An 11,924-nucleotide genomic window follows, 5' to 3' on the forward strand; every position below is an offset into this window, starting at 1 on the left:
GCTTCACTTGCTGGTTGCTTTAAAAAGAAAAAAAAAATAAAATAAAAAACACAAAAATGTAACCTTATCAGTGCGTTGTAGACCCTGGCAGGAGGAGGGGAAGTGCACACCTGTAGCCACACACCTCTGGCTTTGGCTGCAAAACAAAAGCAAACCTTTCCTGGCGAGGAGGTGACCACAGGGCAGCTCCTGCCCGACCCCGCCGAGGGTTTGCCGGGCACAAGCTCCGTGTGCGGCCGGGCTCGGAGCCGTGCCGGGGAGCGCCGTGCCTTGGGCTTGCTCTTCCCCCCTCGGCACCCGCCTGTCCATGTGCACAAACCCAAGAGCTGCCTGCTGATGACAGCAAAGCTGTTGCTGCTTTTCCTCTCCTCCTCCTCCTCCTCTCCCTCTCCCCTCCCTAAGGAGGTCCAGCTCCCCGACAAGAGCTCGCCCAGCGCCCGGCCTCAGCGCCGTGGCCGTCTGCTCTGGGGCATCATCCAGGTATGGCCAAGGCCATGCCGGGGGAAGGCACCCGGCCCTGCCGTGCTGTGCCACAGAGCATTAGTTAGAAAAAACACACACATATCTGCTGTTTTTACTATGAACACTGGTCTGAGGTTTCCATGCCCAGCACCACGGTGATGGGCCACGAAGGATTTAACCAGGGGAATTAAAACTCCTTCCTGCTTCCGTGTCTGGTAGCACCAGCTGGTATGAGTGAATCTACAGGTGTGCGTTTTCCTTCTTGTAGAAAATGCCACGAGCACTAACTGGTAAGGCTTAATGTACAGTATATTGTCAGTATTCTGGTATTCTTCTGGTTCAACATACATTATAGCTCATATATAACCTGTATTAATTGTATAGATTGTGCATTTAAAGCTGTTACCAAGTTGTCAGAAAATAAGAGAAGAGAAAAAAAAAATAAGGTCATATGTAATATTTTGTTTGTAAGTATCCTTTGTATCATAGCAAAGGAAATGTTAAAAAAAAAAAATCAACTGTAATAAAGTAATTTTAGTACACGGAGTGTCTGCCTGCCTTTCTGAGCCCCCCAGGGAAGGGGGTCTACCGCGTGTAGGACCTCTGCCAGGTGAACACGGGGGGCTCGACGGCGGGCCCCCCCCACCTGCGGGGCCGCGGCTGCCCCTTCCTGCGCTCCTCCGCCCGGAGGAACTCGGCCATGGCCCTGAAATACTCCAGCACGGCCTCGTGGCCCCAGCAGCGCCCCGGTGCCCGGCGGGGGAAGCCACAGTGCCCCCCGCGCGGGGTCAGCAGCAGGAAGAAGTAGGGGCTGCTGCGGAAGAGCTCCATGGGCAGGCTGCGGGCCGGGGGGCCGCGCACGGGGTCGTCGGCGCTGCACAGGCACAGCACCGGCACGGCCGCCTCGTCCGCGTCGCGCAGGGGCTCGTTGCGTTCCCAGTAGACCTCCCAGCTCGTGGGGCGGCTCCGGGTCCGGCAGAAGAGGGATTCCTCCAGCTCCCGCAGCGAGCGGCTGCCCAGCAGCCTGTCCATGTCCACCGCTTCGGCCAGGGACCCCGCGTACCTGCGGGGACGGGGCGGCCGCCGTGGGCTGGGGGCTGAGGGGATGCCGTGGGGGACTGCGGGGATGTTGCCGTGGGCTGGGGGGACATGGGGATCCCGCAGGGGCTGGCTGACACTGCTGAGGGCCCCAGGGATGCACCCGGGGGCTGGGAGCTGCGGGGGTGCTGCCATGGGCTCTGCGCCAGCCGCGGCCCAGCAGATAGGAACTGGGGGTGATCTCAAGCACACCCCACCACCCCCTACCCCAGAGGTGGTTCGGGGGTCCCATTCCGGCACCTTGCCGAGGATGCTGGAGGGTCCCCACAGCGCAGCCCGGGTGCCATGGCAACGGTAGGCAGCCAGCACTCTGCTCCGTTGCCGTGACAGCAGCATTTGCAATGGGTATTGGGAAATGGGGAGGGGGGCAGACACCCTACTGCCCACCCCCCAATACTCCATCCCCGCAGTAAGCACTGTGCCTTCTGCACCCATCTGAGCCTTGCCACAGCTTGACCTGCCACCTGTTTGCCCCAGCGTTTCAGGGTTTACCTGCATTTTTTTTGGCTCCCATTTGCCCACCAGCAGGGCCCTGTTGCCCCCACAAAGGTCTCAGCACTGCCCAGGGAGGTGCCACTTGCTCAAGGCCTTGGCCCAGGGTGGTGTGTCTCCCGTCCTTGGGCTGCTCCAGCCTGGCTGTGTTGGGCAACAGGGGACCTAGACGCCTTAGGAAGGGAGGGCAGCAGTCACAGCCCCCTATCCAGCTGTGGGTTGACATCATGGTCCCTCCCAAAGCCCTGCAGGGCCAATAACGCGGTGTCAGTTGCTGGGGAGAAGCGACAGTACAGGGAGAGTGGCCAGCCCCACTCACCCCCTCGGAGTCCAGCACCACACAGGGGCTTCACCACCCCCCACAGTGGTGACAGATTTCCCAGCCCAGGGACGCTGGGAAGCTGCCTCAGCCTCTGAAGGGCTGGGGACACAGGTGGTGGCCCGGCTGGCCCCATGGCAGCTGCCTCCAGGCTGGTGTTCATTAACCAGCACGTTTTGCTGCCCTCAGCACCTCTGCCCTGGCGCTGGGGCTCTGGGTGCTGAACTGCATGCACACCCCTAAAGATAAATGAGGGGTTCCCGGGATACCCCCCTCCACCTTCCCAAGCCCAAGGGACCTCACTGACCTGCTTAATCCCTGCTTGAGGTGGAGGAGCAGCGGCCACTCGTAGAGCCAGGGCATCGCAGCCTCAAACCAGTCCCGGCCACGGAAGATGGGGGAGAGGCAGGCGGCGGCAGCCAGGCAGCTGGAGGAGCCACTCTCCCCCAGGTAGGCGAGCAGCAGCCCCGAGCCTGAGCCCTCGCTGACGGCCAGCAGCGAGGCAGTGGGGTGCCGGCACCGCAGGTAGGTCACGGCCTCCCTCAGGTCCCCGGGGTCTCCAAAGGGCTGGAGCCGGGGGGTGGTGAGGGGGCAGCCGTTGTGGCCCCGGCGGTTGAAGATGACGGGGATGAAGCCCCGCTCCAGCGCCCGCAGCCCCAGCTGCAACAGCCCCCCCGTCACCTTCCCAGCAGCATTGGGGATTAGTAGCAGCACCGGGCTGGAGACTCCCCCACTGCCACCCACAGCCCCCCACGGTCCCACCAGCCAGTCCAGGGCCACCAGCCCAGCGTCAGAGAGCTGCAGGAGCTCCCGGGCCACCACTGGCTCCGGCTCAGGCGGCTGCAGGAGCTGCTGCAGCATCTGGAGCTGAGGCCAGCGTGGCCATGGCCACCGTCCCCCCCACAGCGACGCCGACCGCCCCAAGCTCCGCACCAGGTGCTGGGCCAGAGCCGAGGGCTTGCACAGCAGCCGGCAGCGCCCTGAGCCCTCCTCGGCCATGAAGGGGATCCCCTCCTCTTCCTCCTCCTCCTCTGCCAAGTCTCCAGGCACCTCCAGCCTCCCTTCCCAAAGGCACCAAGCCAGGAGGCCCAGTACCACGAGCACTGTGGCTGCGGCCACCAAACCCTCTGGGAACAGCATGGAGGCAGCAGAGCCCCAGCCGGCAGACCCGGTGCTCTGCGGGTTCGCAGAGCGATGGCGGGGCCGTGCTGGGAAAGCCCAGCCCCGGGGCTGGGCAAACAGCAGGGCTGTGCTGGGGGTGGCGTGAGCAGCCGCCAGCGGGGCCAAGGGGACTGGGTGAAACGGGAGGGACACGTGGCCAAGCCCTGCCTGGCGCTGGGGAGGGGTGAACCCACGGTCCAGGGGGAAGGGACCCTCCATGGGCATGGGAGCAGGGCAGGGGGCCCGTGCAATGCTCACAACTTTATTGATACAAATTTACAAGGACACATCTTACAGTGGGGAGCGCAGCCCCGGCGAGGGGCAGGACACCCGGGGAGGGGTTCAGGACGCCCGGGAAGGGGGGGCCCACGGGCGTCCCAGTCCAGTGTAATGCCGTGGGTGGCCCCGGGGGTACCGGCCACCCAGAGAGGGGCTTTGTGGGGGGTGGGGGTACAAGGCCACCGCCGCCATGGACAGCTACACAGGCTATGTACTGTACAGGATAAGTTAGGCGCGTGCCACGGGGCGGGCAGGGGGCTGTACAGGGGGACGCAGGCACCTACCCCGCAGGCCGAGCACCAGCTCCTTGACAGCGCAGGGGGCATGGTGAGCTCGCCCCGTGCCCCAGCTCCCCAAAAAGGCCACTTGCAGCCACGCTCGCCCCAGGTGGTGGCTGCTGCCGGAGGGAAGGGAGAGACAGAGAGCGTGGGGGCCGGGGGACACGCGGGGGGGAGGCGCGGGCTGGCGCTCACTGCTTCTTCTCGCGAGTGGTGATGGTGACCAGCTGCTTGGCGGCCTTGGCGATGTCGTAGGCACACTGGATGACCTGCTGGGTCAGGAGCTGGTAGTCCACGGTGGCGCCTGGCTCGGGGGGCACGGTCTTGCGGCACTCGCTCTGCAGCCGGTAGGCGCTGGCGTTGAGCAGCCGCAGGGAGCTCCGCACCGTCTCCAGAGCCGGCTTCTGCAGCAGGGCACAGCACCAGCATCAGAACCCATGCCCAGGAAGCTGACAGTGTCTGGTGGGGACCATCCCCAACCCAGGGACACACCACTCCTCTTACCTTAGGGAATAGCGATGCCATCTCTGTCACAGCTGAGTGGATCTTCTCTGAGCAGGGTACGAAACTGGGGGCAAGGAGAAAGGGTAAGCAGTGAGCATTGCAGGAGACCATGGCTCCCGACCATAGAGGGTGGCAGGGATGGCCCTGTGTGACCACAGCCCCTTGGTCTGGGGGTCCAGAGGGACCCCAAGGCTGTGCACCAGTCCCACCTGTCATGTTTGGACTCCTGCGCCGCCCGCAGCAGCTCCTGGATGTTCTTGGTGACCTGCTCAGTCTTGAGGATGACGTCCTCTGTGCTGGGCAGTCCAGGGTCCAGCTCCCCGTCCAGCGGGTCCAGCTCATGGGGGAAGTCCTCATCCTTGCTCAGTTCCACAAACCGCTTGCCCTCCATGCTGCAGGGACCGACCAACCCCCTGAGGTCAGTGTCAACTGCATTTCCGTGTGTCCCCATGTTCCCTGGCACAGCCCCCGGCCCCAGCACTGACCTGATCAGGACCTCACCCCCCTGCGTGTTGTCGTAGTCGCTGTCGGTGCCGCTGCCGTGCCGGTCCAGCTTGCTCTGCAGGGCAGAGGAACAGCATCAAGCCCTGCCCAGCCCAAACCCAGGCAGGGCCAGGGGTCTCCCCACCCCAAGAGTTACCCCCCCTCCCCAGTACATCACCATGTGCCGGGCACCATCCGGTTGGCAGGAGAGCAGCGGGGAGGATGGGGGAAAGGGCATCGAGGAGGCAGATGGACCTTTCCGGATCTGGAGGGGGAACAGAGGGGAAGCTGGTGCTGAACAGGGTGCAGAAGGGTTTGGAGCCGACCTCGGTGACGTGCAGGGGAGGACGAGCACAGGGGACACCGCCACCCTGCATGCAGGAACATCCCACAGCCGCCGTCCCTTGGGGAGGTCCCCGGCCTGACCCAGTAGGGTTCAGGGCGGTGGGGGGACAGGACATCCCAAAGGCCACATCCTGGGCAGGCGACAGCCACCACATCCCATGCAGGAGCCGCCCCCGCTGCGGCCCCCTTACCCGGTACACGCTGGCCGGGATGTGCATGGAGTACAGAGCCTCGTCCTCCACCTCCTGGTGACACACGAAAGGTTACGGCCCCGCGGGGACAGGACCCAGCACCCTACAGGGCTGGGGAGGCGGCTGCACCCCAAACCCACCCGCCTGCCCCAGCACACTCACGCCAGGGCCGAAGGGCAGCCGTGTCACCAGCTCCTCCACCGGCTGCCCAAAGGGCTTCAGCACCGAGCCCGGCTCGTACATGGAGAAGGCCTGGCGGTCCCGGCGGTGTGTGGGGGCCGTGCCAGGGGGGTGCCCGTGCTCTGGCCGCTCGCTGGGGGCCGGGGTTGGGTGTGCAGGACCACTCTGCTGCCGGATCTGCGTGTTCTCTGCCTGCAGCTTGTGGATCTGCAGCCAGGAGGAGCAGGAGGAGGCTTCAGCAAGGAGTGGAATACAATGAAGGGGGGGGTCCTGCCGGCCCCATACCCACCTCACGCTGCAGCCGGCGCAGCTCATCGCTCAGGCTGTTGTTCACCTTCATCAGCTGCTGCACCTTGGCTTCAGAGGCAGCCAGAGCCTTCTTCACCTCCAGGTATTCCTGCAGCGTGATGGGGCCGTCCGACAGGTCGGAGGAGTCCATGCTCTGTGGGGAAAGGGGTTCAGCATCGGGATCCCACAGCCAGGTCGGGGGTCCAGGTGGGGTCCAGGGCTCACCCTGGCACGGTTGTTGCGGGAGGCGTTGCGCAGCAGCTCCTGGTCCGTGTCCTCGTCGGACGCGACGCTGTCGTAGTCGTGCTGGTCGTCCAGGTCACTCTGGCTCCGCAGCGAGTAGTCGAGGGCGTCTGGGGGAAGGCAAGGGGGTGCTGAGCATAGGGTGGGGAGGGATGCTCAGCTCCCCCTCATTGCCCTCTGTCCCTTACCTGTGGGGCTCAACAGACTCTTCCCTTGCTGTCGGCGCTTGGCTTCCCCAAGGATGTCAATGAGCAAGGTGGCAAACTCCCTGGCATTGAACCTGGCCAGCTTCTGCCGGCCCTGGGGGTAGGAGGCGGGGAAAAGGGGGTGAGCAGAGGTCTGGGTGCACGAGGGGGGGGTCACAAGGCCTTGCAGGGGGGAAACCATGAGGCCTGGGGGGAAGGGCTCACCTGGTTTCGTGTGGCTGAGTACTCAGGGTTGACAGGGAGGAAGGGGACGGCACTGCGCTCTGTCACCAGCGTGCTGTGGTTCTGCGTTGTCAGCCAGACTGCAGGAAGGCACCTGGTGTCAGATTCCGAGGGGCTACAGGGGCTGGACCCCCCTGGACAAGCAGGCTGTGGGGCCTGAGCTGGCAGGACGCAGGCGCAGGCGCAGGGCCAGCCTGCTGGGGCTGGGAGCGGAGCCCAGCCGGGCTGACAGGAATTGCCTCCCTCAGCCACCCCACAGAGCTGGGGTCCCCCCTGCGCCCCCCAGCAGGGACCCCCTGCTCCTCGCTCCTTGGGGCACCAGCTCGCCACCCCGAGCCAGTGGGGAGAGGGTTTGTCGTTTCTGTTGGCACCCACCTCGCCATGGAAACGGGGTGCCCCCCCCCGCCATCCCCCAGACCAAGGGCACCCCTCCAGGCTGAGTTCCCATCCCTGGGGGTCCCAGCACCCACCTCCGGCAGCACCCCAGCCCCAGCACCCAGCGGCGGCCCCTCGCGCTGAGCAAACCTCCCCGGCCAGAGGAATGAAGAAGGAGGGGCCTGCGGTCCCGGCGGACGCATCCAGGGAGGGGGGAGCGAAGGGCTCAGCCACACTACTGAGCTGCTCCTCCCCGCGCCAGTGACGCCCGCTCCAGCCCTGGGGGGCTGCACCCCGCGCCCGCCGCTCACCCGCGTCGTTCTCCCGACGGTCCACCTCGTCGTAGACGTCCATGGCCAGCTCCTCAAAGAGGCGGTTGCTGAGCTGCAGCAGGACAGGGGACGGCGTCAGGCAGGATGGGGGGAGCAGGCGGGACCCCCAGCCCCGCCCCGGCCCCCACTCACCGCCTGCAGCTTCTTCTTGGCTGCCTTGGCCAGCTCAGAGAGGTCCAGGCTGTGGGGTGCAGGGAGGGGGGGAGACATGAAGTGGGGGTTATTCCTGTCCCATTCCCACCAAAACAGTCCCCAACTGTACCCCACCAGGACAGGGACCCCCCCTCAGGCACTGGGGGCTTCACCAAGCAGGGCTGGCGGGCAGGCACAGGGGGACGAGGTGGCAGAAGACGAGCGGGACCCCCCTCCCCGAGTGCCCCCCAGGTGCTGGGCTGGGCCGAGCGGCCGGGGCTGCAGGGGGGGCCCATGCCAGTGGCATGGGGGGCCCCCAGAGCCAAGAGCCGAGCAGACAATACCTCTGTGCCATGCACTTTGGGCGCACCCTGCGCTCCGGAGAAGGCAGCGGAGGGAAGAACAGGATAAAGGCGGACGTTAAACGCGCGGGCACGCTGACCCCCCCCACCCCACCAGGGATGCTCCAGTGACAGGGGTCCCCCCCTCAGCCCAGCGGGGACGCCGGGGGGGACATGGGACAGGGTGGCAGGGCCGCGGGCACCGGCACTCACCTGTCAGCCATCTGTGGGATGATGTAGTGCCCATTCTTGTGGTCTGTGCAAAGAGAGGGGTGTTGAGCGGGGCCTCGTGCCCCCCTTTCCCCCAGGGTAACCTCCCCACCCCAGGACTCGCACACTCACCCGGCTTCCTGCCGCAGAGGTAGAAGGCCAGCCGGTCGGTCAGCTCGTACTGGCACTCCACCAGCCGCTCTGCCAGCTCGTGCTGGGCTGCCTGCCTGTGGGAGGGTGGGCAGGGGTAACGCCCACCCTAGGTGGGAGTGCAGGCAGGGGTGACCCCCCTTCCCCGCCCTCACCTGGCATAGTCAATGGGGGTCCGGCCGTTCACGTCGGGTGCCCCAGGGTCGGCACCATAGACCACCAGCAGCTCTGCCTGTAGGATCTGCCCGGCCTTGGCGGCCACATGCAGTGGTGTGGTGCCCTTCTCCTGCAGGCATGGGCAGCCTCAGACCCACAGCCTGCCTCTGGGATAGGGCTCTGGGGACCCCCAAGCCCTGCACTGCCCCCAGAGCCCCCAAGCCCCACCAGCGCTCACCGGGTGGAAGAAGTTGGCCTGGGCACCCAGCGAGAGCAGGCGCAGGCAGGTCTCCAGGTTGCCCGTCCGCACGCTCGAGTGCAATTGCTGTGGAGGAGAGAGCTGGTAATGGGGCAATCTACTCCCCCGGCCAAGGGGGGGAGGGTCCCTGAGCCCCCACTCCACCTTGCTGAGGTCCTTGGCAGTGACGCCGTCGTCATCCCGGCAGGGCAGCTTGTGGACGAAGGCCAGCATCTGGTACTTGGCACGGATGAACTCCGACTTGGTGGGGCTGAGGGGGGCAGCAGGTTTTAAGGTGAGGAGTGGGGTCCCAGACAGTGCTGACCCCCTCCCCACAGTACAGGGGGCACTCACTGCACTTTGTCCTGGGGGTTTGCCTTCCGGCGCCCGCTCTGCACCTGCGCCGGATCCAGCAGCGAGTGCTCCCAGATGGAGTTGGCCCCATTGCTCGCCAAGGTGTGCACCATCTACGGGGGACAGGCAGGGCCCAGTGGGCATGGGGGGTCCCACTGTGCATCTCCCCACGTTCCTGTGGCCCCAGAACCCACCTGGAGAAGGGTGGCGGGCCAGGGGCTGTGGCGCAGGTGCTTGACGATGGAGATGTGGCGGCCCAGGCTGCGGTGCACGCTGCAGCACTCGTCACAGATGAGCACCCCACGGTTGATCGACGCCCAGCCAGGGTCTGAGGGTGGCATGGGGTCTCAGCGGGTGTCCCCTCCCCAAGCAGTCCCCTCCCCATCCATCCATCCCGCAGGGGGGATGCGTTGCCACAGCAACCATTTCCCCGCAGATGGAGAGGGGCTCAGCCCATCACCAGGGGAAACCCACAGGTTTCCCATAGCAACCACCAGCCAAAAGGGGGGCAAGGTTTGGCCCCCCACCATCAGGAGGGTGGCCAGTGGCAGGGACGATGCCAGCATACCCTGAGCAGGGGCCCTCTGGCTCACTGCGATGCCACGCACCCCTGAGCCCCTGGCTGGGTGTTTGGGGGGTCCTGGACAGGGGCAGTGTGCCTCCCCAGTAGGTGGGCACCCCCAGTTCGTGGGTTCCCACACAGGATGGTCACCGGATCTGCAACCTCGGCACCCCGGTGCAGACCAGCCCCCCAGGGCACCCTGGCTCCAGGGCAGGTGCCACGGCCCCCCACACTGCCATGCCACCCCAGCCCCGCCGCTGGCCCCGGCCGGCTGGACTGGAGCCCTTTGTGTCCCCGCCGGGAACAAAGGACCGTTTGAGCAGCCGCGCTGGCCCTGCGCTGGCACCAACCCCGGCACTCGCGGGGGCACTGCTCCCGGCCAGGCGGCAGCTCCCCACACCCACACCCCAAAAATGGGTCCTGGGGACTGCAGGGTCTCACCCCATGGGGTGGCTGTGGAGCTGCAGCTGTCCACAGCAGCATGAGGGCAGGATTTGGGGACCCCCCCGTTGGGTCACAGCACTCCCCTCCCGTGAAACGCAGCCAGGCACGGGGTGACGATGCCAAACCACTCCCGGGTGTCCCCTCTGCGGGGCACCACGGGGGAGCCCTGAAACCCACTGCCCAGCCCCACCACCCCTTGTTTCTGTAGGTCCTACACAAACACCATGCTACCCCATAGGAGGGAGACGCCCCAAGCCCGGGGGTTACAGGGCCTGGGGGGGGTGGCAGCGGTGGCCAGCGCGATGGCCCTGAGGGGTGACAGCGGCCCCACGACCCCCCAGAGGAAGGCAGGCAGGCAGGCGGCCAAGCCTCCTCCACTTCCTTCCTCCCTGCGGAGTCCTGGACCCCTCCCCACACACCCCCCAGAGCCCTGAGGACACCGTTTTAGGGGGGTACGGCACCCTGCCATGCTGCAGTGCCCTGGGGCCGGGGTGGGGTGGCCGAGGGAGGGGAGAGGTGGCCCCCCCCAGCCTGGCAGCCCCACGCACACAGATGGCAGCGCCTTGGCAGCCGGTGCGGCGGCATCTGTGCCTTCACACCCGCTGCCCACGGGCACCGCCGGGAACAGGACGCTCCGTGCGGGGGGAGCCGGCCCGCGGCCCCCCATCCAGGCGGGTCCAGAGCACCCCTGAGGGAACACCCCCTCCCGCTCTGGGGTGGGATGTGGTGGGATGTGGGTGGGCATTGCAGCAGCTGGGGGAGCGCTGGCACAGGGACACCCCAAACCCTGGGGAGATCCTGGAGTTGAAGGGAGCTCCTGGCACCTCCACCCCTGCACTGCAATGTGGGCTGACAGTGGGACCCCCAGCACTCAGCCCCACAGTGATGATGGTAGGGCTGGGGCCGGGCAGCATCCCTGCATGGGGCCAAGGGAGCTCGGGCACAGGGATCAGGGCACCCCACGGGCACCCCACCATGCAGGGCAGGGCAGCACATCCCTGGCAGCGACAGCGGGTGCTCCCGGTGTGGTAGGAAACGGCCTCTGGACTTTATAACTCATTTCCTCCCATGGCTGCCAGGCGATAAGAGATTGGAAGAAACTGGTTTCCATTTCCCCTCGGCCGCGGCAGGGAGCCCCGGCACCGCCCCGGGAACCCCTGGCCCCCCGCTTGCCCGCCGGCACGGGGGACGCCCGGAGGCAGGGCAGCCTCGTGCCCACGCGTGCCGACAGCTCTCCTGGCAGGATCCGGCCACTGGCACGTGGCCGGAATAATTTCGGCACAGCCTTGGCCCGCGGGCAGCTTTCCGGGGCCGGCTCAGAGACCCGTTCATTCATTGCCGTGGGGCCACCTGCACTGGCCACGGGCAGGTTTGGGGTCCAGCCCTACCGCGGGCAGGGTTTGCGGGGGGGGCCAACCCCGCCGTGACGCCCACGGGCGCGTGCCCAGCGTGGGGGCTGCGGGCACCGGCACCGCCGGGGAATGGGAATGGTCTTGCCCAGGCTCGGCTCTGGCTTGCAGCGCGGCGGCCGCCCGGCTCATCCAGCCAGCACCGCCAAGTCCGGATCCAGCTAGGGTGGGTGCTGGCTGCGGGGTGCTGGGGGGAGGAGGAGGGTTTCCCCCTCTCATCCTGCCGTTTCAGGGTCATCGGTGCCTCTAGCACCGACCGGCGCGTCTCCAGCCTGTGCCAGCAGCCCCCGCGCTGGGGTGTGAGCGCCGTGGGTGGTGCAGGGGGGCGGTGGGTGAAGGCGGGGTGCACTGGAGCGGCACGGAGGAGGGCATTGGGGGGCATCGGGGTCATGTTTGGGGCGTACTAGGAGATTCCAAAGGAGTAAAGGGGGTGCACCAAGGGGGTCACGGGCTTCGGCAGGGGCGTTGCA

At 66.4% G+C, this 11,924-nt stretch overlaps 2 protein-coding genes across 8 annotated transcripts; both read right to left on the reverse strand.

The window, feature by feature from the left end:
• Positions 1-930: 930 nt before the first annotated feature.
• On the reverse strand, positions 931-3,599 carry ABHD15 (abhydrolase domain containing 15). 4 transcript variants are annotated; one of them, XM_027660411.1, is made up of 3 exons: positions 2,679-3,599; positions 2,053-2,297; positions 1,153-1,525 (listed from the first exon to the last, which is right to left on the reverse strand). In XM_027660411.1, the coding sequence occupies exons 1-3, from the start codon at positions 3,509-3,511 to the stop codon at positions 1,251-1,253; spliced, it is 1,353 nt and encodes a 450-aa protein (XP_027516212.1). In that variant the 5' UTR covers positions 3,512-3,599; the 3' UTR covers positions 1,153-1,250. The 4 variants fall into 4 exon arrangements, with proteins under 4 accessions (XP_027516213.1, XP_027516212.1, XP_027516214.1 ...); XM_027660413.1 differs by having other exon boundaries at positions 2,053-2,225; positions 2,679-3,597; XM_027660412.1 differs by lacking the exon at positions 2,053-2,297 and having other exon boundaries at positions 931-1,525.
• Positions 3,600-3,773: 174 nt separating this feature from the next.
• On the reverse strand, positions 3,774-9,395 carry GIT1 (GIT ArfGAP 1). 4 transcript variants are annotated; one of them, XM_027660399.1, is made up of 21 exons: positions 9,234-9,395; positions 9,040-9,152; positions 8,851-8,956; positions 8,686-8,772; positions 8,447-8,577; positions 8,274-8,368; positions 8,145-8,187; positions 7,935-7,961; positions 7,591-7,639; positions 7,438-7,510; positions 6,734-6,831; positions 6,512-6,623; positions 6,306-6,433; positions 6,082-6,234; positions 5,775-5,999; positions 5,613-5,666; positions 5,255-5,341; positions 5,079-5,152; positions 4,803-4,985; positions 4,594-4,657; positions 3,774-4,493 (listed from the first exon to the last, which is right to left on the reverse strand). In XM_027660399.1, exons 1-21 carry the CDS (start codon positions 9,378-9,380, stop codon positions 4,281-4,283), a joined length of 2,262 nt encoding a protein of 753 aa, XP_027516200.1. In that variant the 5' UTR covers positions 9,381-9,395; the 3' UTR covers positions 3,774-4,280. The 4 variants fall into 4 exon arrangements, with proteins under 4 accessions (XP_027516200.1, XP_027516201.1, XP_027516202.1 ...); XM_027660400.1 differs by lacking the exon at positions 7,935-7,961; XM_027660401.1 differs by lacking the exon at positions 5,613-5,666.
• Positions 9,396-11,924: the final 2,529 nt, after the last annotated feature.

The sequence above is a fragment of the Corapipo altera genome, unplaced genomic scaffold (assembly GCF_003945725.1).
Source record: "Corapipo altera isolate COAL_440 unplaced genomic scaffold, ASM394572v1 271, whole genome shotgun sequence".
Classification (NCBI taxonomy): domain Eukaryota; kingdom Metazoa; phylum Chordata; class Aves; order Passeriformes; family Pipridae; genus Corapipo; species Corapipo altera.

Coding starts and splice junctions, on each gene's coding strand:
- ABHD15 (XM_027660411.1), bottom strand. CDS start 3,511: ATGCTGTTCCCAGAGGGTTTGGTGGCCGCAGCCACAGTGCTCGTGGTA. Junction 2,298..2,678: donor CTCAAGCAGGGATTAAGCAG/GTCAGTGAGGTC, acceptor TTGGCCCTGCAG/GGCTTTGGGAGGGACCATGA. Junction 1,526..2,052: donor GGGAGCCAAAAAAAATGCAG/GTAAACCCTGAA, acceptor CCGTCCCCGCAG/GTACGCGGGGTCCCTGGCCG.
- GIT1 (XM_027660399.1), bottom strand. CDS start 9,380: ATGCCACCCTCAGACCCTGGCTGGGCGTCGATCAACCGTGGGGTGCTC. Junction 7,511..7,590: donor CCAAGAAGAAGCTGCAGGCG/GTGAGTGGGGGC, acceptor GTCCTGCTGCAG/CTCAGCAACCGCCTCTTTGA. Junction 5,342..5,612: donor TCCCGGCCAGCGTGTACCGG/GTAAGGGGGCCG, acceptor TTCCCCCTCCAG/ATCCGGAAAGGTCCATCTGC.